Source organism: Ammospiza caudacuta, chromosome 1, assembly GCF_027887145.1.
Source record: "Ammospiza caudacuta isolate bAmmCau1 chromosome 1, bAmmCau1.pri, whole genome shotgun sequence".
Taxonomy (NCBI): domain Eukaryota; kingdom Metazoa; phylum Chordata; class Aves; order Passeriformes; family Passerellidae; genus Ammospiza; species Ammospiza caudacuta.
This window is the reverse complement of record NC_080593.1, coordinates 109,056,801-109,082,605: the sequence shown is the minus strand read 5'-3', so window position 1 is coordinate 109,082,605 and position 25,805 is coordinate 109,056,801. Positions and strand designations below refer to the sequence as shown.

Below are 25,805 nucleotides of genomic sequence, written 5' to 3'. Positions count from 1 at the left end.
TATAACTTTGGTCTTCTGTTTAGATTTTTCAATTTGGAATTTATGTTTCAGAGTAAGATGATTTTAACTGCTTTATTACCTCAAAGAATTTTGTTTTGCCAAAAACCTCTGCTATACTGGAACAGCTGTGTTTATTTCATGGAGCCTGACAGGGAGCTACGAATTATCCAATAAAGCCAGGAACAAGCTCTGAAGACAAGACACTTTTATATCAATACAGCTGTATCTACACTAGGGGGGGATACCACTTTAATAATGTCTGTAGAGCTGCAGCAACACAACCTCAGCCAGCTACTCCTCTGCAAAAGGAGAACAAAAGTAAAGGAATCTGGCAACATCTTGTTTCTACTACAGTTGTGCTTGAGAAGGTTAATGGACAGAATAATCTTCAAACTCCCTACACATTTTTCTCCTTCACTGTTTATAATCTGCTATGGCTCTGAACCAGGGGAAATCACTTCTGCAGCTACCTGTATATTCTTGAAAACATTTGTATTTTCTCCTCCTCTCTTAACAGTTGCTAAAGTTTCTAAGAGCTCCTAACACAGTGCTGCCACTTTGGACTTCATGCAAAAGGTGCATGTCTCACATGCTAGTGTACCAAGCAATCATACTGTTTGCACAACTGGACCTTTTGCATCCCATCTGTTTTTTAACATTCACTTCCTTTTATTTTAAAAAGCTGCTTAGCTCCTGATGCAATTTTTGTACCAAAAGCATCCAACAGACTTGAAAATCAAGCAGGTTTCACAGCCAAAGCCACAGTACTTTTTCCACCTCTTGGAACAGACAAAACCGAACACATGCACAACTTCATCAAAAACCTGCAGCTCAAAGATAAGAGCTGGCTCCAGAGAGACCTCCCTAAAATTCCACTTCACTAGCTAAAAGTGGATTGGCGAAAAGCCGTATCACATTTCTTTCCAGACTCAAGCTGCAAACATTTCCCCCACAAACAAGGCCAGCACTGATCCTCTTAGCACCTTCGAGAAGTGCTCCTGAAGTCATCCTCCATTTGGCACTCAGTCCTGTCACAGCTGCTCAGAGTTACAGATCAACCTAATTGTGTGTATCAGCCACACAACCTTACAGTGTTTCAGGAAAAGGCAATCTGGGTGCAAGATGTTTTAAAGGATTGGCAACACTGCAAAGTCAGCTAACTCTGACCATGTCTGAACAACGCTTCTGAAGTCGCAGTATATCTTTGTTAATGTAGCACACAACAGGGAGAGAGCACCATGCCAAGGATTATGTGGTATGCAGACTGCCCAAATCAGAGAAGCCTAGATGATGCCAGTACCTGGCAGTGCACTGTAGAAGAAACAGACAAGGGCTCTGCTGTGACAGGGCAGGGTTTGACCCACACTGATGAACCCAACTTAACCCCTGCAGAATTGCCTTGAGTTCTCTGCATCAAGTGTAGCAGCTCTTCACATCGTTGGATGGCTTCTTGTAAGAGCTGAGCCCTTCTGTGAGTGCCAGTCGCACTGACCTTGTACTCACAGCCTGGTCCTTCTGCAGCCAGAGCCACACTGCATGCAGAAAACCCATTCTCAGAGCTGTTTATTTTTCTGGCTTTTGTACAGCCATTGAAGAAGCCTCCAGAAATTAAACAGGTAATAAATGACCAATCATAAAATTGTATGTATCATAGTCATCAAGGATGGATGAGACCTTATACCTTTAAAATCATCAAGTCCAACCATCAGCCCAGCACTACCACTGTATCCCCTAAACCACTAAATCTCATCACCTAGCACCAGATCCAGATCCTATTAAACACCTAAGGGATGGTGACTGCACCACCCCCCTGGGCAACCCATTCCAACGCCTGACCATCCTAACAGTGATTTTTTTTTTTTTTTTTCTAATATCAAATCTGAATCTCTCATCTCAGCCCAAGGTCCTGCAGAGAAGACTGCACTCTTTCACTCATGGTAAACTTGCTAGCAAGGCATTTAAAAGTTGCCATTGTAAGAAAAATTTTTATCCCAGATTTCAGTAGATGAGCGTCAGCCATCTAGAGCAATAGAGCAATTATCACATGCATCATTATATGGCCTGTCCAATACCAAGGAAAAGGGCAAACCAGAAAAACTCTGTCCCAGTTATACCACTTAACTATTCTTCCTTTATTCACCATCATGCCTATAATGAATGTACAGGTCTAACAAACCTAAGAGGATGGTGTACATCGGAATTTAGTAAATTTAACATAATTTTCCATGTTTTCACTGAGATTTAAAGCTTGCTATATAATTAATTTTTATTTTGTTAATACCATTCTATAATATGATTAAAAGTCTCAAGGAAGCATTTTTTCCTTTATATTATTATTTGCTTGAACAGAAGTAGAGTCCCTGGAATTCTTTTCCTAAGCTACAGTAGTGTTGTCAGACCCTTTCTGGAGCAAGGGGTAGAGGTTCTTCCTTCCTCCAGCTAAACATAAGCAAGCAGAAGATGAATAGCTTTATGCAGATTCTTTGATCTTTAACATGGCATAAGCTTGTGCATTGCCACTGTGGTTAGCCTCTGAGTTAGAATTCAGAATTGCTACAATTTTGATGAGAAAGTAGGAGGTCATCTTAACACAGCTGCTCTACTGTAGATTAGATGCACAGCTTCCAACACACCAGTCTCCACTAACACCTAGAGGGCAATTACTCTACATTAGGAACACAGAGAAAATTACTCCTCAAAAACTGCTCTTCCCCTTAAGAAAGTCTTTCCAAGCACAACAGTCACAGAGGTAACCTAAGCACCATTCTTCAACTGACCTGAAAAATCTGAATGCCCCAACTCTCTTCTCTTTTGGTCCTCCTCCCTTCCCTCTTTGAATACTATATATCCATAATCAGCCACTTACCTTGAGGAAAGGAACTAAATATGGTTGTGGAGATGACTTAAGCTCTGTGTACAACTTCTTTGTAAATTCTTCTGGTTCAATTTTTGCTTCCTAAGAAAAAAATAAAATTACAATTGTATGTTATAATTATATGTTATAAAATTACAATGGTATGTTATAAAACCACCTCAAGACATATCAAAAGATCATGGAAACGTAGATTATCATATCATTGTTAAATTTCAGTACTCAAATGCTTTTTTCCTGCTTTATTTAAAAAAGGAAAAAAAGGGGAGTCAGGATAGAATAATGTTGTAATGTTCATATAGTATTACCCAAGTTGTTTATGCTTTCTTCAGCTACAGGCAGTTAACACACTTAGGGATAGGTGTTCACACCCAGTCACTGAAGTGAATGGATAGAAAAAACTTTATAAGCAGCACTGATCCTTTTGAGTATCTCACTGTTATGCCGATATATTTTAAATCAACTACTAATACTTCTTTCAGTAAAGGTAGTTTATCTGCATAAAAATAAACTTAGAGACATCGAAGACTAATAACAACTTAGCAGTTTTTGTAAGACAGTTGCAGACTACTGCATACACAGCATAAGAGAACATTTAACAGAGCCTTTCCAACGCAGTTAAAACATTTCTGCATACCCTCACAGTAACAGTCCTCTGAACTGCAGAGTACTGGTTCCTTCCTTAATGCTTTCCAGCCTGTCCCAACACAAACACCTGACTCAAGGGCTTGGGAGGGTTAGGAAGCTGGAGTACACTTCTGAGACCCTTCACTTGTTCAGAAGGTTAAGCCCCAGACTCTGCAGCCCTTCCTCAGCATCCCAGCATCATCAAGAACATTACCTCTGCCAAAAAGGCATAAACACACAAAGGGAACACCAATCTGCATTTCTCCTGAGAAATTACTCCTCTCACCCACATTCACCTCTGGAGGAACTGTTCCACGTTGCTAGATAAACAGGACAGGGATTTTAGAGACTGTTTTTGCACACAAACAGAGCTTCCAGCAGCTCTCCCATTTAGCCACTTTTGATCTGTTGCCTGTTAGATTCCACAGAGATGCAGACATGGGTCACCGAAGTCTCACTGATACAGATGCAAGTGGTTTGGCACACTAAAGCTCAGTGCTTACAAGGTACTTGACACCCACTTCATGAAACGCTGCCTTAAGCATCATTCTGCTGCCCAGCTGCAATTTACTCATTTCTCTCATACACACAAAACTTTATTTTGCATTTAAATCATACACATACTGAATAGCAGAATTTTAAACTACTACAAAAAGCAAACAAGTGTGCAGTTAACAACGTACTAACAGATCTTAATAACTGCTCTTTAAAAAGAAACAAAACCAAAAAACAACAAGTACTGTAAGCACAAGAAAGAACAACTCAATTTTTCCCACAGAAGGAAGGTGTACTGTCCAGTAGGGACAGAGGCTAAGGAATCAAATTTTTGCAAGGCTGCATTCTTCAAACAATCTGCTCTCTGAAATTACACCTGTCTACATCACACCTTCCCAGACTGAAAAGCCCTTTGGTACCACTAGCAAAGCCACCCCCCTCCACCAGCACACAGCCTTCTGCTAGGGTGGAACAACAACACAGCAGCAGCGGTCAAATGCCATGACAAGAAGTGGCAGGAGAAATCGTTACCAGGAAAACCCAGCTGTGCTGGGATACAGCACGAAGCACCACACGGAAGCCACCTGCAAGGAGAGATCTTGGCAGCCACCACACTGCTTGCTCCATCCTACTGTTTTAAACTATTGATAATGTCATTCCTGTGCCACTGCTCAGTTCTGTCTTGGAGTAAAGCAGTAGTATGGACTTAGTGCTGCACTGCAACCTCCACATCAGATTCTTGCGACTGAGGACTCAAAACTACACTAACATGAAAAAAAACCCAGAAGCTCTGTTAACACTACCCCAGCTCCTCCTGCTGTCGGTTACCTGTGTGCATAAAGTGAAAAAGAAATGTGAGAGGGGAAATAACACAGCATGGGATTCAGTTAAAAAAAAGTAAGATTTATAACATAAGACTTAATAAGGGTCAGATGCATTCAGCCACAAGTCCAACTCCTGAGCTGTTAAAAAAAAAAAGCTATAAAATAACAGGAACAAAACTCTGATAAAGTAAACGTAAAAAATCCATAGACAAATGACACAGACTTTGTTTTGAAAAAAAAGTCTCACCAATAGGTTTTGCACCAGATTCTTCACATTCTGCCCCATCTCAGGGGCTTGAGGTCCGCTAGACGCCAATTTTACTAGCGTAGCAAGAAAATTCTTGCATTTCTTCACATTCTCTAGCATCTCCTAACATGGAAATAAAGAGAAGACTGTTAGATGTTGCACTGTCTCTTCAACCTCTGATGAACATACAGAATGTTAATTTTTAATTAAAAACTTTTTTTTTTCCTTACTGTAGAAGCGCTGGTCTGCGCTACTGTTGTGCCCTCTGCTTTCACAGAGACTGCCTTTTGGGAGATAGCTTGTGCAGGTGGTCCTGTAACTGGAAGTTTTACAGGTGTTCCAGTACTCAAAGGCTTTACAGCAGTAACTGTAGTAACACTAGCTGTTGCAGCTGCTGGCTGAAGAGAAAAATTAACACTTTTTAACCAAGGAACAACGTGACAAACATACTGGATTCTGCTAGCATACAAAGCAGCAACTTCCCTGGATTCTGCTAGCATATAAGGTAGCAGCTTCCCTCCACACTGCTATCTGAAGCACAAAGAAACAATTCTTCTCCTTGTTTTTAGAGTTCAGATTAATTTGTTTTGGGAGGCTCTATTTAATATAGTAAGTGACAGCCACAGCAATAATTCTATTTATAAATCAAGGGTGGAGGGAAGAAATTACAGAGACACATCCAGACCAAAGCACTGCCCGCAACTTTGAAGGAAGAGAGGAAGGTAAAATTTGTCTTGAAGAAACCAATAGATTAACTTTGCCAGGCTCCTACAGTCTAAGACTAATGAATTTTGGACAATGCTAAGCCAGGTGATACTACTCTGAAGACAAACAGAACCATAAGTCATTTATCTTCCCGTCTTGCCCTGAAGCTCCTCTCCCAGTTGCAACACCCCTTGCTTTTCCTATCACACACAGAGTAGGCAAAAGACATCACGTCAACTTTGGAAGGATGCAAGTGCCAGCAGAAGCAGCCAGCTCAGCAAATGGACCTAACAAGTTCTTCCTGCTTTTTCCTCGTGGGCAGCAATTTGGATCTCCTTCTCCTCTGCCCTGACAGAAACTCTCACAAAATCCAGTTATTTTGAGACCCGTTTTTAAAAGCTCATTATAATTTACCAACAGATTCAGAAGCTCCAGCAACAGGAGAGTAATTAAGGTTTAGGAAAAAAGACCTCCCTTCTTTGCAAACTAGGCTAAATCTAAAACCCACTAAACTATTTCTCCTTCAGATTTTAAAGAGAACAAACAAACAAACCATACCCAAAACACCAACACAGTTCATTTGATACAACAGAATACAATACAATTAGAACAATCTGCCCATGCAAAAAACCACAACTGTTGATTTCTCAACTTAAAATCTGAAAAGCCAGAGGGAACCCGCAGGCAGAGTTCCAGGTTAACATTTGAAACCTGGAACTTTATTTGAAATAAAGTTGGCTGTCATCCCCCCTCCAAGCCTGTGAAGAGGAAGGGAAAGTCTGGTTTTGTAGTTCAAATTTTAGGTTCAGATCTGCACAATGTAATGGATTTCACTGACACCTAACACATTTAAGCACCCCAGCTTAGTCAAACAGGCACAACTAACACTGGCTAATTGCATCAATCATAAGAGAGTTAGACAGGAGTCTAACTTACCCTACCATGGATAAAACAAAAAACTAATCAAAAGTGGGACAGACATCACACAGAAGAGCAGTCTTTCAGGATAGGGAAATTAATGAACAAACATTTAAAGCTAAAGCAAAACCATAACGCTTTTGTCATACATTTACAATTTTTTCTTTTCTAGGTGGGTGTCCTCTCCTCCCCAAGCTGCTGCCAGCTTGACATGAGAGCAGCAGGCAGCTACCAGAAAGCTTTCTAGCTCAGGCTCCCACTGTTGGTAACACTTTATTAGCTCTCTGCAGGATCTTTGCCACCACCACTGCCTCTTCCAAGGATGAGGCTCAACAGCTCTGAGACCACAGGGAGGCAAACTGGGCACAAGAATCCCACAAACAGATGGGCAGGAGGAAGACGGAAGGGGACACAGTGCAGATCTGCCAAGCTGCAATGCCCTGGGCTTCTAAAAGTCGAAAACAGGAGCTGATCTCTTGCAAATTCCAGCATGCTTACACATCAAGACTAGAAGAGCATTTTATCAGCTGAGGGAGGAAACAACAGGAAGTCTGCTGGACCCTTTTCCCAGGAAAATGAATATATGGGAATTAATTTCTGTCATCTGCCGTCAACCTCTTTCGCTACCGACAATTCTCATTCTCACTTTGAGCAACAGAGAAACGGTCACCACAAAAAAAATGGCATTAATCCTGCATATTTTGAAGTCATTTCAAGAGAAGAAGTGCTCTGCATCTAAATGAAAGTGTCCCAGCATGATGCTAATTAGACACTTTGCAGCTTTGTTATGCCATCTGGGAAACAGGTAAAAAAATAAGAATGTGCAGGTAATTTTGTCTAACCTCAGAGCTTACACATTCAGGAATGTCAGAAAAGGGAAATATTTTCGATGATGAGGAGAACAATCCTGCAGTCAGTACCTACAGGGAGTGTTCCAAGTTGGATTTCACACGAGACTGAAGATGCAGAATCAAGCCAAGTATTATTTCCTCTCCACTCTCCACCACTTTCTGTAGTGACATCATACTTCCAGACCAACACTCCTGTGACCTCCAAAAATCATCAAGACTAAGATCAGGAAGTTATTTTAAGACTGATGAATGAATTGCTGCCAAGGAAATCAGACTCAAGGGCTCTGCCATCCTTTCCTCAGATGGTTCCATCAACTTTTTGCACTGGCTCCCTTTGCAGCACTCTGCTCTTGTCCACCCCAGGGTGAGGAGCAACATGACCACATGATGGCAAGATGTATCCACATTGCATCTATTTACTCTTCACTGTACAAGGAGCTCCTACAGAGGGCTTTGCAATCCTCTGTAAAACAGAGGGGCTTCAAGGAAGCCACTCCAAACAAAACAGCTCTGTTAATCTTTCCTGGAGTCATCATTCCTGCTGTCTAAATCTAGCCCTACAGCTCATTCCAAATGTTCCAGTTTCTATAGTGGGGGGGGGGGGAAAAAACAACTTACAAAAACCACTCCAAGTCTATGTCTTTAAATATCTCAGAAGAACACAAGTTCAACAGACTACATCAAAACTGAATTAAAGTACAGAAAAACCAAGCCAAAGGCAGATAGAAGTTTTAAAAAGAGAAGTTAATAGCATGATGAATCTCAGTGTTTACCCACATGAGAGTGTGAGGATGCATGCGACTTCATCCATCAGAAGATGGACGACCTTCATCTCTTTTCCCCAGTGCAAGGGTAGTATAGTAGATGACTATTGTTTTTATATCCTAAAGACCTCTATGCAGAGATCACAAACACAGGGTTTGCAAGCTAGTATTCCAAAACAAAAGTAAGGAACACCCATTACTGTATTTAGACACAAAGCATTCACTGTTTCCATTCTGAGCAAAACAGAAAATGTTTTAAGAGAGGCCTCTGGGTTTTCCACTTTAGCCCCAACATTATCCGTCTGTAGTGAGAGGGAAGTGAAAAAAGAGCACAGAGTGCGAGTAGTGTTCAGCTGCTGATACAGAAGAGCAGCAGAAGGATGAACTTGTTAGTCAGTGTTACCACTGTCAGCACACACATCCCCAACCCTTCAAACACCCTCAGGGTCAAGAACATACATCCAGCATGTTTTTTTGAATGACTGATCTTGCTCATTTACTGAGTGTTTTGTCAACTGCTACAGCTCAAGTCTCCTTCAAAGTCTTGTCACAAAACACAAGTACAAGCCGGCTTTCTTCATGACTTCTCCTGCAGATTATGAACAGAACATACCATCTGCAGAAAAATGTAGGCTTTTCATTCCACATGCTTATCCAGAAGCCTGGTCCCCAAGAACAGAGGATGAACCACACGTAGGAAAAACCTCATACTCTGCAGGTGATAAAACCCTCTTCAGAAGAGATCTACAACATTTTTTCTCTACAAAAAGCAAAATAAGACCTAGGAAATAAGACAAAATACTACCTGAAAATAATGAGGCATTTTCAACCACTGCCTATTTACAGCTGTACCTGTGGAACCCATCTGCCACACTCAATTAGAGAACAGGTCTTCAGCTATGACCTTCCTTCAGCTTATAATGAGAGGGAAAAACATCACATACATGTAAAACAGCTTGATTGTTGCAGACAGCTCATTTTCCCCTCAACATCATCTCAGGTATACCTTTTTCTGCACTAAGGAATCAGGGAACCCCAACAGGAGCACATCTCCCAGAAAAGATTCAGCAAGAGATTGCAAGAGCTCTGTCACAGCACACAAAAGCACTGGAAATGGCTCTCTGAACTATTCATTGTATTCATTGTTCATGTGCTTTCTACTGTAGTGAGATAAGATTATCTGACACACGCTGACAGAAGACTAATTAAATTATGCATTTAAAAAAACAGATTTGGGAAATAATTTGTTATGAGGACAAAGGTTACTAAGCTTACTGAAAACCAGATTACAGTTAGAAATAACAAGAATGCATCCATATTTTCTCCAGTTCTTTCTGTCCCTTATTCCACCACACTATAAAGCTTGCAAAGTACCTGTATTACAGCAGGTGTCTGAACAGTAGAAACCACAGCATTTGTTGTTTGAGATAACGTTTTCACAGGAGCAGCTGCTATTTTCTTTACTAACTGTGTGCCAGAATTCTTTAAAAAAAAAATTAAAAATAATTACACATGGGCAGAGAACAGTTGTCAGACAAATCAGTGACAAAATAGACATTGAAGTTGGGGTCAGATACAAACTGAGGCACATCCTCTTAACAGTGACAACACAGGCATCATTCACACAGTCCATATCATTTAAACACTGCTCAGCAAAGCTCTTTGTCTACCACTTAAATATTCAATAACAGATTCAGAGACATTTAGAGAAAATGCATAATCAGAATAAAATGGTTAAAGAAATACATGAATTGTTACTTTTATGTAGCTCCTTACTCTTACATGCTGACCACACTACAAGAGATGGAAGCAAAAAGCCAGCAGAGTTCAGGGAAGGAGGAACATCCTAGGGACATGGGAAAGCTCCTCAGCTTTGGAGAAATATCCCAACAGAGGATCACAAGGTTTAGATAGTAGCAGTAACCATTTAGGCAATTTTGACTGGCATTTTGTTTCTTAAAATGGTTTACATCATCATCGAGAAGTTCACTAATTTGACCTTTACCATATGTAACAGGTCTCAAGTTTTCACCCAAGCAAGAAAGCAAAGCACATAGTGATGTTTATTGGTGCAAAAGCAAACACCATCACCCCACTCAGAAAGGGTTCAAACGCTTATTTAACCCTCCACAACTTATTTGCAAACCCTGTTCTCACTACATAACATATAGCTATGCCAAACTAAAGTTATGAGAGAAGTTACCTGCACAGCACATATTCTGATTGCAGGTGTGCTGGTTGGCACAGATGGTCTCACACTTGTGTTGTTTTGTGTCTGGTTCTGTGCTTGTCCTATTGACTGTTGAGATAGCAGCATTAGGTGGCCATTACTGCTTCTGATAAGAACAGTTCCTGTTGAAAAAAAACCACATTCAGACTGTGAAATTAAGTTATATTATGGCTTTCCTATATTTCTGTGGAAGAAATAACTAGACCACACTAGAAAATGTAATATTTACTTTATTACTCCAAGGAACAGCTGCCAAGAATTATATGAATAAAGTGCACATCAGCTTGACTACGCATCTCATGGCAGAAAATAATTCCTAAATTCAAGAGAAAAACTTAACCACTGGCCACGCTGAAACATGGTGTGCATACAAGATGCAAATTGCAAAGCAGCTCACCATTTGAGTCAAAAAGTTATTCTGAACATTAAAAAGACAGACACACAAAGTATACACACACTCTGGGATTACTTAAGCACTACTTTTAAGCAGTTCTTCATCTGCAAAATTCACCACCACTATCGCACTTGGCTGCCTCTTCAGTTTCTGAACACTTAGGCACATGCTTAGAGGTGAAAACACAGCTTAGAGAAAACTAGTGAGAACTGAAGCCTGATTAGTATCAGCTCACCTACCTGTATCAAGATCACCCCCTCCAGTCAAGAGGGCAGTGGTCTCCCATGGAAATCAAAGTCACTGAGATATTTGAAGCTCTCCCTCTGTCAAGGGTGTGTCCAAAAGCATTAAAAGCCAGGGTTTTATTGGAGCAGTTTGAAGCCAAATAGGGAGATTCCAGTGGGAAAGAATTAAAAAAGAAAGTGGAAAAAAAAAAAAAAAAGACCATTCAGCTACTAAAGTCTCCTCCCCTAACGGCTCATCTCTGAAAAAATCAGAGAATTCAAAACAACCACAAATACAAAATGCCAGCTGGATGCTCAGTCTGTACAATGTCAGATCCTTCAAGGCAGCTACAGAGGACCCTACCTTTGTGGTGTCTCACCTCCTTTGCCTCCAGCAGCAGCTGCTGCAAGTCCACCACTGAAAATACCATCCTCAAACACCCTCACTCAACACTGACCTTTCAAATAAAAGGAAGGAGGAGGTACAGGAGAATCCAGTAAATAAGACTACCTCAATGTTTCTGGAGGAGTGCATTAAACTTTACTGCAAGTTATCCAATATCTGAAACCCAGATCTTCTATGCACGCTTACAATCTTTCCTAGTGTAAAACAAGACGGCAATGAAAGACTTTTTACGACTTGGTTAGTCTGAAAGCTGACAAAATACAACCATACAATACAGCCTAAAACACTGTTCCTATCTGAGTTCAAATGCATACAACAGAAAAAGCCACAAGCTCCCCGAGTTCGGTTTTGCTGAGTATGTTTTGGGTTTTTTTTTAACAATCAAGCTATAACCACATGCTTAGAAACAGCTTTTCGTCCTCCACATCTAAAAGCATAAGAGGATATTGCAAGACGACACAAAACCTGGTATAAAATTCTGTAGCATCAACATATTGCCATTTACATAGCAGACATAAGCTGAGAACTGCAAGAGCAGCATCTACATGATCCCCTCCTTCCTCAAGCAGCTTTTACTACATGGGGCAGATGCACAAGGCAAGTTGCATATTCAGAAAAACACTGTTAACTCCATCTGACAGCTCAGCTTTCTCCTCCTCCACTGATGACTTGACTATAATTATATTTAGGTACAGATGGATCATTTAATTTAATCAATGAATAACCGGAATTATAGAAAACATATTAGATTTCTCATTTTCTTTTCACGCCATCTCATTTAGACAGTGATTCATGGCAAACAATTTATCATCTGCCAGGAAAAGAGCATTGTCTCCCTTGTTCAGACTACATGCTTATGCAGATTTCACGGAAGGGAGAAAGTTGACCACATTTTGCTAGCAATAGCATTTCTCTCTGCTCTAAGTATACATTCAGAATGGCAAAAGTGTTGCTACTGGAGATTTTAGGCTGTTCTTTTATAAGCCTGGTTTAAAACATCACTGACAGCTATATTACTTTGAGAAGGCACATATAAACTTATAATTTCATTCCTTTAGAGGTTTGGAATGCATTAAGAGTAAGTTTTAATGTACTTGGATATTTTATCAGTACTCATTTGTCTGTTAAGTCAAATTATCAGAAGTGTATTTTCTGCTTCTGCATTTGAGAAACCACATTGACACCAGTCAACTTGATTACAGGGCTGGGACTGGTTTTGCACTACTGTTCTGCATTTTCAATTGGCATTCAACAGAGATAGAGACCCTGCTGGAAAAGTATCCCATCCTCCAGTCACCTGAATGGGGTGAGTTTCCAGCACAATCTACTTGCTTGACAGAAAATTACTTCAAGAGTGAGTTAGAAAGTTTATACAAATACAATACAGTTCACATGTAAATTCATTAACATCTCCAAAAAAGAAAAGGTAAACAAGTAACCCCTTTACATTTGAGCAGGATAGCAGTGATCCTGAAAAGGATGTAACCCAAAACATAAAGCAGGTTTCCAGCCCTAGCAACAGGATACAGCAACACAAGGACATCTATACTGAATTAAAATAACTTGGTGAAAGCATCCACAGAAGAAGTTACCTAAGGCTAATCCGGTGGTCACAGCCTTGATTGGAACATTCAACGATGATAATGCCTGTTACTTGAATATAAGTTAGAGTAACAAACAATCATTTCCCTAACTTTGTTCCATTTGGCAGAATTTTTAATGAAGCGTGGTAATCTTTTCATGGCACAAGATCTTTGTGACACCGGCAAAATTGTAACTCCAAACCAGTATTATGGTAATCTACTAACTACTGCTTCTGCAGGTTTAATGCTATTGATGCCTGATGCACAGATAAAGCTGAAGGCAAATTTGAAACAGCTGTCAGAGCTACAGCTCCACACACTGAAGAGCCACATCTTGCCCAAGCACGAGAGACAGTTCTGGGCAGTTACAACCTGATGTCACACGGGGACAGTAAACTGACACATGAATTGCCTGGAACACTTTGAAAGCTGTTGAGAACAGCACTTATTTTTTTACCTCTCATTGCTACAATTTAATTACAGTTTTTCACAACTTTGATACTTCCCTTCAGCCTAGAAACAAAAGCAATAACCCCACAGCACAGCCAATAGCACAGACTCCAAGAGGCAGCACAGGAGGTCTCATGCCAGAAGAAGAGGTTCCATGGCTCTCAAAACCAATGCCTGAAGTCTCATACACTTTATACAGCTGCACAAGTGTGAAATGAGGGAACAGCAGGTGATGGTAACCTTGAGGCTCTCAACAGAAAGGTCACGTAAACAGACTCGTGCAGCTACCAGGACACTGCTATCAGAAATGAAGGTAAGCGCAAGAATCCACATTCTTCACTTGGCAGGGGGGAAGATAGTACTTCTTATCAAGAGCTGTTTTCACATTCACTAGAAGGCAAACACTAACAAAATAAACATAAAAACATGTCTGGCAGTCACTGCAACTCCCCAAGAAAATGGGAGGAAGAAAGAGAGAACACATGAAACAACACAGGATCTCTGAACAGCTAAAGCACGAAGTTTCATCTAACACCTCTCAGCACTGTATTTAAAAACAGAAAAGGTATTGGCAATTTGGGCAAAATATCAGCATCAATGGTAGTAAATGAAGAGCAATGAAGCATCCTCATAACAGCAGAGATGCCCTGGAATTTCCAGGAACATTGTTTGATAGTTTTACTGGAGTTATTTCAGAGAACAGGAATGACTTTCCCACTATTTAGGCACTTTGATAGGAAGAGCAAGGCACAATCCCTTTGGGGCCACAAAGCTGTTCCTGTTTTCAAACCAAAGTGACCAGTTACCATCAGGGATTATTTCTTACATGCTTCACTGAAGGACTCAAGTGCCTCCAGCAGATTAAAAAACAAAAACAAGCCTTTTTGCAATGAATTGATACTTCTGCCCCCAGATATTCTGCCTGTCCTGCCAAAAGCATACTTTGGAAAGTTATTTGGTTTTCCTACACTGGCTGAAAACGCGGTTAAAACACAATCAGCTCTTTCAGTAATTTGTTCTCTGCACACCTTCATTCATCTGTAACACTGTGAAAGGAGCTAGAGGGGAAGTACCTGACAACCAAAACCCACCTCAGTTTCCTCCAAACCTACACAGAAGTAGCCACGCTATACCTTCTTACCTTGAAGAGGTCTCATTGAGATCTACACCCAGTGCCCTGCCTTCTCCTGGAATCAGGGCTGCAGGTACCTTGCTTTGAGGAGGAGAGCCTGGCAACAGTCCTGCAAAGCTCCAGCAGCCACCACCCAGATCAGCCTCTACTGAGACATGCCAGCACTGTGAGCAATGGAAAATCAGAGGTCTTCTAATGAAACTTCATTTCATTTTGCAAACTTGAGATCTCTCTGCTACAAATTTTCACTGTCACAACACCACTGGTGAAGGAAACCCAGCTTATTCTGAAATAGGTTTAGCACCCAGCCCAGGAACCAAGAAACACAGGTTAGCAGCTTCCAGATATCTCTGCATTTTAACTAAAAAGCATCAAAACCTCACTGGAGACACGAGCAAGAAGCTGTGGGATAACGGCAGAGATCTGTTTATGCCACCTGCAGGGGCTTCACTGTATTTCAGGGAATAGGGTTAAGGAAACCACAATGCTGTTAACACAAACCTGTGCTGCAACTGAAGCTCTGGGCTTCATCCAGCAGCACTGAGCACCAATGAATGCTGAAAGCATCCCACCACAAGGGCAACCTCCACCATGTAACACGAGCCTGAGACATTTCTGATGGGGAACTTCCCCCAGGAATTTCCTGAGATGAACTAGCTGGCATTTGCGCTCCAGTGGAGATACACCTTATGCTGTTACTACAGGTGAAGCTGAAGTTGTCACATTAAGCCACCACTTTGATTACAAGGTTTCTAACCCCACTGCTCAACCAAGCAGCTCTTGGGAACTGCTGCTTAGGGAATAACGTGAGGAAATGAAGAGCAGTCTTTTGCTCCTAAAATAAAATACAAGGAAGAACCAACCACAATGAGACCAAGCTCATTTAAGAGAACATAAGTCACAAAAGCTGCATTCAAAGACGGGTAAATTTAGCTTATTTCAAAACAAGGAGTGCCTCCATCGGGTATGCTGCCAATCTTAGTAAAGTACACTTAAACACAATTAAAAAACAAGGCTAAATGGGGACTTCCAGGTCTCAAATCAGTACCTAAACAACAAAAATGTTTTAAAACAACAGTAATGTGTCAGAGCTCTCTGTTCCTAAACAAATCCCATTCTTTCACTGAGCTACTCAAAACAAAGCAATAGCTTTTAAGGAAGTTATTTCAAGCTAAAACCAAGCTTTAAAGGATGTTTTCATAGGGAACTAAGTGGCAATTAAAAAGGAATAGTGGTTTTAAGTTTCTTTGACTATTTAGGATCATTCAAAACTTGGAAAATAACATACCAGACACTACTAATCCATGCAACAGGTTTGAATACAGTTTTTCTCTCTAAAGACATTCCGTAGGCAATAAAAACCTGTTTTTTCCTCTTCAATTCCATTTATTGAGCCCCACAGACTAGGTCACCTAAAAGTATTAAAAAATACATTACAGGAGTGAATAAGACAGACCAAAAAAGGGCATTATTAGAGATGTAGACTGTTCCAGTAGTGATTGTATCAAGGTGCATTATGTCAGTAGGTTAGCTGAAAAAGAGTGCTAAAGAGGCACAAAGTGTTAATGAAATACTGGGAAAGACAGTAATTAACTTCTACATGATTGACATAATCCTTCTAATACAAAGGGGCTGTAATGTTTTCAGATGAAGTTTGGTCTGTAGTGCATGCAGGAGAACTACTTACTCCCTATGAACCTCACTCCGTACTTGAGTTTTCCTAGATATCTACTGCAAATTTCTGTAGTGGAGATGAAGAAACAAGGACAACAGCCCAGTTTGGAGGAAATACCTAGCTGTGCTTTTCACTGTTTTAAGAATGAAGCCACAACAGTGATCTGGAGGCTACACCAAGTTACCTCATCACAGGCTCCCAATAATGTTCTCTACCTTCTATTTTTAAATGCAATTGACTTCAGACAGTTCTTTTGTGAAGTCACAAAGACTGCCTGATTTAGGCTTTTCTTGGGAAAAACACCTGCTTGTTCTCATATTTCCCAAATAAGTAGGGGAGAGGGCTCATCTACACTATATGGGGTCAAGATAAGTTGTTCAGCAACTACACTATACCCACAGAACATTTTGCTCCATACAACAAATCATTCCAACCTTTGGAAGTTAATTCTAGCTGATATAAGGATTCAAAAATGTCCAACCCACAATCAAGTACTGCTATTTCATCAACCAGAATCACTCACCACACATCCAGGCCCTCAAACAATTAATTCCATTCACATTTTGTTTCACAAAATAAATAATTACATATCTCAGAAAGCACCCTCTGTGCTCTTTCCCTTTGTTCTAGGGAAGCTTCTGCACTAATGGGTCTTCATAGCAATGGCTCAGGACCAGTGACTAGCATGTAGATGTTGCAGAGTCACAATGAAATGTCATTTTGAATGCCAATGAAAGACACCTTGTTTTAGCCATGAATATGGAAATCCTTAATTTCCATGTCAGGAGAAAAATTCAAAGGGCATAATCCCCATATTCTTTCATGCTACAACAGAACACAGTCTACACACAAGGTTATACCTGTAAGCACTTTAAAGATGTTGGTGGCATCTCTGCCAACTGCACAAACTGCACTGCAGACTCATACAGACTCTGGAATACAGCTTTCAAGGCTGATGTCTGACATCTCACCTTTTCAAAGCCAGTGACCAGCTTTAATTGCAGACACCACTGTCCAGCTGACAGCACAGTTCCACCCACATTAACATTTCTCAGACTGTCTGGGTTGCTCTGAGCAGTGTTTTAAACAAGCACCATGTACACACCAATAGCTCAAGGGGTTTGCACTCCAGCAGAGGCAGCTGCCTCCAGTAACTCCAACCTGTCTCTGGCTAAGCATCTTCCTGTGCTAACAGCAGGTACCAACTCCTGAGATAGCCAGTGTAGACACAGGCTTTCCAAGCACAGAAATCCAGGAAAGGGATGATGCTATCTCTTCTAGGCAGGATGGAGCAGACTCTGGGATCCTATTGTTTGAAACAGTCTGGAATAATGGACACCACACATCTTTCTCAAGAGTGTAAACAAAGTCCCCTCTCCCTCCCTTTCTCCAGGAACTAGACACAAAGTGCTAAAACTGCAAAATTCTGAAGCCAAGTTTCACACGCTGCTCCACCAGCAAGTCTTATCCAAGCTGTTGAAGACTAGCTGCTCATCAATGTATTTTGGTGCCCAGATGGATATCTGTTTAACAGTCTAGCAACTGGGCCCCCTTAGTTTTCACATTTTCTGATGCCTTTTCACAGAACACAGGCCCACATTTCAGCATTAAAAGAGTTCTCCTCGACAGCGCATACAGCTGAGCTTCTTTCCTTGAAAACACATTTATATCCACATAATTTTACAGTTATAGTAGAACTCTTAAGCAAAAGTATAACTGTATGACCAACAACAAACAACCAATAGGTTTTCTAGGCATAGTTACAAGATGGCAATACCATTTCTATTTGGATTCAGAGTGTATTTATTACACTTGAATCCCAAGAGGTGCTGTTTTTATTATGTGTAGGCATCAGGGATTCTCAGCCAACACTGTGCATGGTGCAAATAAGGCAGAGCCCCATTTGATATTGTGATAGCATCTAGCTCTTGTCCTTGGGCCACACCTTTCAGCAACTGGGATCATTTCCCATCAGCATTTCCCCATTGCATCTTTGTGGTTTGCAACTTTGCACCTTGAGGCTTGGTTCCTTTCCTATCTGAGTAATCAGACAGTTCTAGGACTGTCTACAGCCAAGATGATCTGACTTGAGCATTCTCTGGGACCCAAATTACCTCATACAGAAGCTTCAAACATTTGCTGGGGACTCAGCTGATGGCAGTGAAATAATACCTCAAAGGAGCAAAGTGACACTTCCTTACTCTCAAGACAATTCCTACTGCACTAAAAGAAGCATTGAGTCTCTATACCACATTCTCTTGTGTACTCCTAGTATTCACTGGAGTGAAATTCTTCAAACAGCAAGTTATGTGCTTGGCACACGGCAGCCATACATATAGAGCAGACAGCTTTCTAAGGACCAGAAGGTATGCCAACACCCTGCACTTGCCATTCCTGGAACAGCCACTGAGCTGTTACTGAGAAATCTGAAGCTGAAATGTTGAACCACAGATCTTAACTTTAAACCAAGAGTTGCTGAAAACATCATTGGTGATTTAAAAAAGGACAAGAGCAGGCCCCTCTAAAACTCTGTCTCCTTTAAGTAAGAAGAGACTCAAGTCAGTTAATTCAGATTAATTTTACAATGTGACATTTGTTTCCTCATTGCTCACTTGGGGACCAGAAGAAAGCTGAATTCCACTTCTGAAAGTGCAAATTCACTCCTTGGCTGGTTGGTTTTTCACTTGCAAACAAGGGATCAACACTGAATTTTAACACTGATCACCACCTTGCTCTAAGTGTGATGGAGCAAACAAAAATGATTGCAGAAGGCAGCAAAACCTTCATGGGAAGCATTAACTTCTGTCTACACAGATATTGTGGAAACTGTCACCAGAACTGTGTGATATTTGTCAAGTGCCTAGTATGGCAGCCATGTATAAAGGTGTTCTGAGTGCACTAACCTCCTTGAACAGAGAACATGAGCTGCCCTACTGAGCAATGCACCACCCACCATTCACGGGACCTGGCCTCCAGGGCTCTGCTGGGAACAGGTGGCAAACTGCCACCGGGCAAGCTGCCAGGGAGAGCCTTCAGGTGCTGTGCCAACCAGGGCATGCTGTTTCACCCAGCTGTTATTCTAGCTTGGACATCCACCCAAGGAACTCTGACTTCCCAGGCGACTCCTAGGAGCAGCCAGAACTAATGAAACCATCTCCTCTGCCCCCACCAAGCTGGAAGTGTGCTCTGGAAGAAGCCTGCTAACATGAGCAGTGAAAATTAAGTGTTATCACATCATCAGACTGTTCCTACAGCACAGTAAGATCACTGAGCTTCAGCAGTTCTCCAGCCTTAACAGACCCTAGATTTCCTGATTAGCAACAAGAATCTTCCATCTATTGCCATTTTTACCCCACACTTCAGTTGCAATAAGAGACTATTTCCTCAAGACACCAGTGGAAAAGATCTGTTAGTGGACTTTGTTCTAAAGGTGATCCAGATAGCAGAGCAGACATTAATCCTGGCAACCTGAATAGTAAGACACTTAAAAACATCTATGGTGATCTTCTCAATTTTGCAAATTACACCTAGTTTTCTTCTAACATCATCAATTTTCAGAAAATGCCAAGAGAATTCTCAAAAACGTATTTGCCTTTTGCTTTTGTCTAAATGGTTAAGGCAGTACTAATTATTCATCTTTGATAGTTATCATAAGTGTTGCAATTTACATCAAAACTTGCATACACATATATCTGTAAATACAATCCTACCCACCAGGCACAGCACAGACTCCAGCCAAGTGGCATAAAAAATACCTGGTTCTCTAAAATGACTTAAAAAACCTGGTATGGTTGCTACTCAAAATAACAACACATGAGCTTACCAAGATTTTATCAGCATATTTGGGAAAAAGAATACTGAAACATAATTAGTATTTCCTCCAGCTGTCACCTGTGTGAGTGATGCTATTTTTACTGCTACAAGCTGAAAGGTCCTTTAAATACTGCAAAAGTAACACAAGTCATGCTCACGTTCTCTCTCTTTTAAGGATTAAAAAAAAGTTTACTGTTCACCAAACTGTGGCTGTAATTCTTTGCAATACACTCCAATTGACTGTAAAATTTGAACAGCATTTAACATTAATTTTACTGAGCATCATACATCCATGCTTCAGGATTCAGAATGCATCTAATTTTTTTTCCTGTGTGTTTGAAAACCATAAATCTAGGCATTAGCTTTGCATCTTCTGCCAAGATTTAAATCTTAATTCCCTCATGACTGTGCATTTAATCATATGAAGGCATTATTTTGCTAGACATACTCAGTCCTGAAAGCAAAATCAAGTCCTACAGTGCAGCTGAAATTCCAACTAGTTACAGCACAACACATTTCCTCGCTATTATCTAAGTTTGACTTAGTTCTTCAAGCCCACCAAAGCTTTGCTCACCCTTCCTCAGGAAAAAGAAAGTTGATCAGTGTCACCTAATGTGAAGAGAGAAGTTTGCAGAGAATCCATCCCCAGAAGCCTGCTAAACACAGGTCGTTATTGAGATACAAAAAGTTACAAGCACCGATGTAGCCCCTACTGGTCTAAGCATAAATACTATGCTCAGACTTCACGAGATTACCAACATCCAGAAACTGCATACTTTAAAGGAATTTCTATGGTTTTCTGCCTGTTGAAACAAGAAATCTTTAGAGAGCCTACTCCTACTCAAACATAATGTAAATCAAGAAGTATTTTAAAATCAGCATTTCCTCCTATTCTAAAGCAACAGACCAGATACACATATGAAAATATTGAATTCCTCATATGGTTTTACCACTGAAAAACTACAACTAGAACATGACAAGGGAGATTCACAGCACTCTGCATGAGACGTATTAGGTCAACTTCGAAAGCAGAAGGCAGCAGCACCCCAATGTTTATCAGCCCTTACCTCTTCAGGTTATGTTCTGCAGACAATTAAGAGAAACTCGACAAGACCAGGCTCCATCCCAGCCCACTGCAGTTTTGGAATACCCACACTGGGTCTTTCCTTCCCACCCATAGGAGTGCACATGCTGCCTGCCTGCTCCACGCCACACAGCCCAGCCACCTGACACAGCAGTGGCTGTGCTTTCTGAAGTTACCCACTATCAGCCTAGATAAGCTGCAGGCAGTGGAAAACCTGCCACAGATGAGGCAAAACATCCAAGCAAAGACAACTGAGCTGCAAACAGAAACCAAGAAGCTGAACTTGCTGCTGTTCCCCTCTAAGTCAGGTGCAAAGGAAACTTTACACGGAGACCATGCCTCACACCACACTGCTAGTGAAATTACAGCACACTCAGGGCACCTCCTCTTTGCTGACACCGTGCTTGCTCAGCCCCACTGGTGTTAGCAGTAATGGAAAGCATAAAACAGAAATGCACACACCAGAGGCAGCCAATGCTACAGTGCAGAGTGATGGCAGCTGCTGCCACAGCCCTGTGTGGCAGCAGGTGAGGTTTTCAAAGAATTCTCCTGCTCTAAGCAAATTGAAGGTAACAATGGAGGATCCCTGGCATCTGGTTCAGTTCTGTCCTTTTTCATGGCATCAGCAGAGAAGCAGATTTATATACTAAATGTCCTCTGAACACCTGCTTGTAATGAGCATTCCAGGTCCAGGGGTAGACTGAAAGTGCAGACACAGAAGTGACAAAAACCTAAGTTCAAGAAAAGTAAACAAAACCGAGAAACAACATTCTTTTTGTTGTTTTTATGCTCTTTTTCTACCCTCCACTTCTCCAAAGCAGTATGAGGCCCAAGGACACTAAGGTGAACTATAGACATTTGTCACGGCCCTTGTCTCTCCTTCCCCTTCCCAATTATTTTCCTCCTGTCTAATAGCACAGCCCATCCATTTCTCCCCCTCATTAAGCTCAGGTTAACCAAGGACACAATTTCTTGTTAAGCAGATGGTTCATGACATGAGACTTTTGCAGGTTTGTAGCATCAGCACAGACCACATGGAGCTCAGGACTGAGGCAGCGCTGCGCTCACCGCGCCGCTCTGCTCTCTGCAGACCCAGACTGCGACGTGCAAAGCCTTCTGAAATGCTGCTAGCCTTGTGCTCCTGTCAGCAAAGAGGGCAACTGAGGAAAGGTCCCTCTGGCAGATCAAATTCCCTTCATTTGGGAGGACATAGTCCAACCATTGTGTCTGAGAGCTAATGGTATGCACGATAAGAAGACCAAAGCCATCCCTGAAGTCAGACCAGCTGGAGTCCCACTTTGTGCTAAAGCTTCCAGTGGTGGCCAGCCAGGGATGGACCGGAGCAGGAGGATGGCCTTGGGTATCTGCAGCACTGCTCTGCTGAAAACCAGCACTTTGTAGAGGAAATTATAGGAAGGTGATGAAAAACCCTTGTTACTCATCAGCAAGCCCAAGTCCTTCAAGACTAAGAGAACTTGTAAAGTTCAGTGGTCTTTCCTGGGCAATCAGACGAAAAGAGGCACTTGGCAAATGAGCAATCTCTGCTCAGGGACATGAGGAGTCAGTCATTAGCCAGTCATCTGCTTTTCCTAACTCCTGGCTTTATTCTGAGCAAGAGGAAGGGGGAGGTAGAGATGGAGCAGCGTAAATCCCTGATTTCCATGAACCTCCACTGCCCTCCAGGTCACAGAGGCACACACAGCTCCACTGATGCCCTTCCTTGCCCAGACTGCAGTAGTGTGGAAGCAATGGCCACTCTGGGTCACAAGCAGTCCATCAGAAACTCAGCATGACCAGTAAGGGCAGTGCTGCCCAGCCTTCCTCAGAACAAGCCACCTCAAATACTTCCCTCTAAAACTCAAGGGAAAGATGTCTTCTGGATGCATTTTTCTTAACAGGTGCCCCAAAAGATGAATGTCAGGATTTTAAACCTAAGTGCATCCTCCCTTCTGTATTTTATCCTGTGTGGCTAGATTTGGCAGTTTATTTGAAGTAAAAAACTTTTCAAGCCTAGGAATTTGGTGGTTTATTCCACTTCTTTTTCTTAACGCTGCTAGCTAAGTCTTGTAGCTTTAATGCTATCCATCTTGCATTTTTTATTATTAATTAAAAATTGAATCCACCTAGAAGACAGAGGTAAAATACTAACACTTTTTCAAGACAGAATGCATTTTTATATAACCTTGCAACAATTACATAGGCAAATTCCCCTGAAACATTGATCCATTTGAAATCTGACAACGTCTAGTTTCTTCTGAAGCACTGAAGCCCATACTGTTATTTTTATTTACAATGCTGCAGAGTACCAGCACCTCTGAACTTCTGTTAAAAAGGCTGCATTGTCCCAGGAGCAAGGAAAACAAGCTGATGCAACTGAGGAGTAATACTACTTTTGTGACATCTGCTTCCTACCACAAGTCAGAGGACACTCAACAGTATACCTGGATGCAATCAAACCTAAGCTACTACAAAAAACCTGTAAGTTTTGCCAACTTGTAGTTCCCAAACCACAGGCAACTCACATGATCATCCACCTTCACAGAAAAGTGTTTAACTGAATGTCAATACATTCCAGAAAGCAAAAGTATTAGGTACAAAACCTGTAAACCTGGGAAGCCCTGCTACAAGAAGTTAGTATATTTCCACTACGGTTCATGTCAGAGGAAAGCTGGCAAGGATTTAAACTCACCCTTGACTGCTGACTACCCAGACATTACAGCATCATGAGTGCTGGGAAATGTACAGCGAAACTGACTGACTAAAGACTTTTTTTTTTTAATTAGCATTATATATCTCTTTGGGAGGTGCATGTCTTTGATAAAGACATTAGGATTTAAAAAAAATGAGGAAAGAAAAAAAAAGCAAATATGCACTACCAGCACAGGAATTACTGTAAAGCCAGTCATCCTTTTCAGTAACCTGAAAGTAATTGCAACAGATGCTCCAACAACAGAACTGTCCTGGCAGGAAATAATTATAGCATCAAATAGCAATGAAGTCATTACATATCTTGGGGTCTCAGCAGAGAGAGACCAAAACCAGTGGAAGCAAAGTAACTTTTTCTTTTTTTTTTTTTTTTAAGCACTTAAACACAGCCCAGCAGGGAGAAATGAGAAGATCAGAACCAACAGCACGTTCTCCCTCTTAAGAGAAAGTGCAGGTGGAAGACCTGGCAATCCTCTGTTGCTATCCAAAGTATTAAGGTGTCCGTATCAGCACTGTGCAACTCCTACGTTAATATTTTCACTGCTGCTATAGGAAGCACATCCGTAAGAGTAATATCTCCCCGAATCCTTACATTTCCCACAGAGGGTTTATAGAAAAAAAGGGTTTCAAGGAGCAACACGTAATGAACTTTCAACTCTGTCCTCCTCAGGCACGGCAGTATTTTGTTCCATGAGCAGTCGCATCGGCCTGGTTGTGCCGGTGACAAGAATTCCCGCGGGACCGCCCGGTCGGGGGCGAGTGCGGGCAGCCGGACCCGCTCGGTAAGTCACGGAGCCGCTCCGCAGCCTGCAGCCCACGCTCACACCCCCTCCCCGAGGTACTCCTTCATCCCTGTTCCACCAAAGCCTCCAGCAGTCTTTTCCAAGTCACACATAAGGGTAACTCGGCCGCTGAGTTTTTGCTTACTTCTTCTGCTCTTCGTGCTATCCAGCAAAGTAAGAAGTTGCATTTATCCAGAGACTTCCAGATTCATCCTGCAGACAGGCTGTAAGCATCCCCAGCGCAGCTACCCGACTGAGCCCAGGCAGACTGCCCATGCCCCGCAAGGCACACGCACACGCCGGGTCCCAGAAGTTTGGGGCAGACAGGGAGCCCGAAACACACACGGCCACTACATCACCGCCACGCCCGCCGCCCTGCCCGTCCTTCGCCACGGCTTGTCTCCAGCAGCAAGGGCAGCGCGCCGGGCTCCGTCCTGCCACACCGAACCCCCGCCAGCGAGGACCGCGACAAGCCGGCTAAGTCGCGACATGGGACGTACCCCAGCTGGGGCAGCCCGGGAGGGATCACTCACCTGGGGGCAGCTGCAAGTTGGCCGGCAACTGGAGGGTGGCTGCGGGCGGCCCCTTGGGCGCCACTGGCCGCGGGACGCCGGGAGCGGCCCCCCGCACCGCCGGGGTGCCCGCGGGACGCGGCAGGGCGGCGGCGGGGCCGGCGGGCACAGCGGCGGCGGGGCTGCCCCGGTCGGGCGCCGAGCCCGCGGCTGGGGCGCAGGCGGCCGCCTGCTCCGGGTGCCCGCCGGGCATGAGCCTGACGGGGGCCGCCGAGGCGCTCATGGAGGAGGAGGCGGCGAGGGGACCGGGGGCGGCCGCGTCGCGCAGAGCCCCGCGGCGCCCCGCAGCATCGCGGGCGGGGGGCGCTCAGGCGGTGCCCCGGCCGGCGGCTCGCCCGCGGAAACACATGGCAGCGCCGCTCCGCCGGCTCCCGGGCGCCGCGCACGTGGGCCCGGCCGGCCCGGCCTCCCCTGCCGCCGGCGGGAGGGAGGGAGGGAGGGGAGGAGGGAA

General features: G+C 42.6%; 1 protein-coding gene across 1 annotated transcript in view; it reads right to left on the bottom strand.

The window, feature by feature from the left end:
* Positions 1–25,577, bottom strand: part of TAF4B (TATA-box binding protein associated factor 4b) — a 70,849-nt gene extending 45,272 nt beyond the window's left edge. Inside the window, exons 1-6 of the mRNA XM_058812886.1 lie at positions 25,316–25,577; positions 10,507–10,655; positions 9,678–9,785; positions 5,296–5,463; positions 5,066–5,188; positions 2,867–2,956 (exon numbers count right to left, since the gene is read on the bottom strand). Of these exons, the coding sequence (XP_058668869.1) occupies positions 2,867–2,956; positions 5,066–5,188; positions 5,296–5,463; positions 9,678–9,785; positions 10,507–10,655; positions 25,316–25,577 (900 nt within the window). The remainder of the gene's footprint in view (positions 1–2,866; positions 2,957–5,065; positions 5,189–5,295; positions 5,464–9,677; positions 9,786–10,506; positions 10,656–25,315) is intronic.
* Between the last annotated feature and the right edge of the window lie 228 nt (positions 25,578–25,805).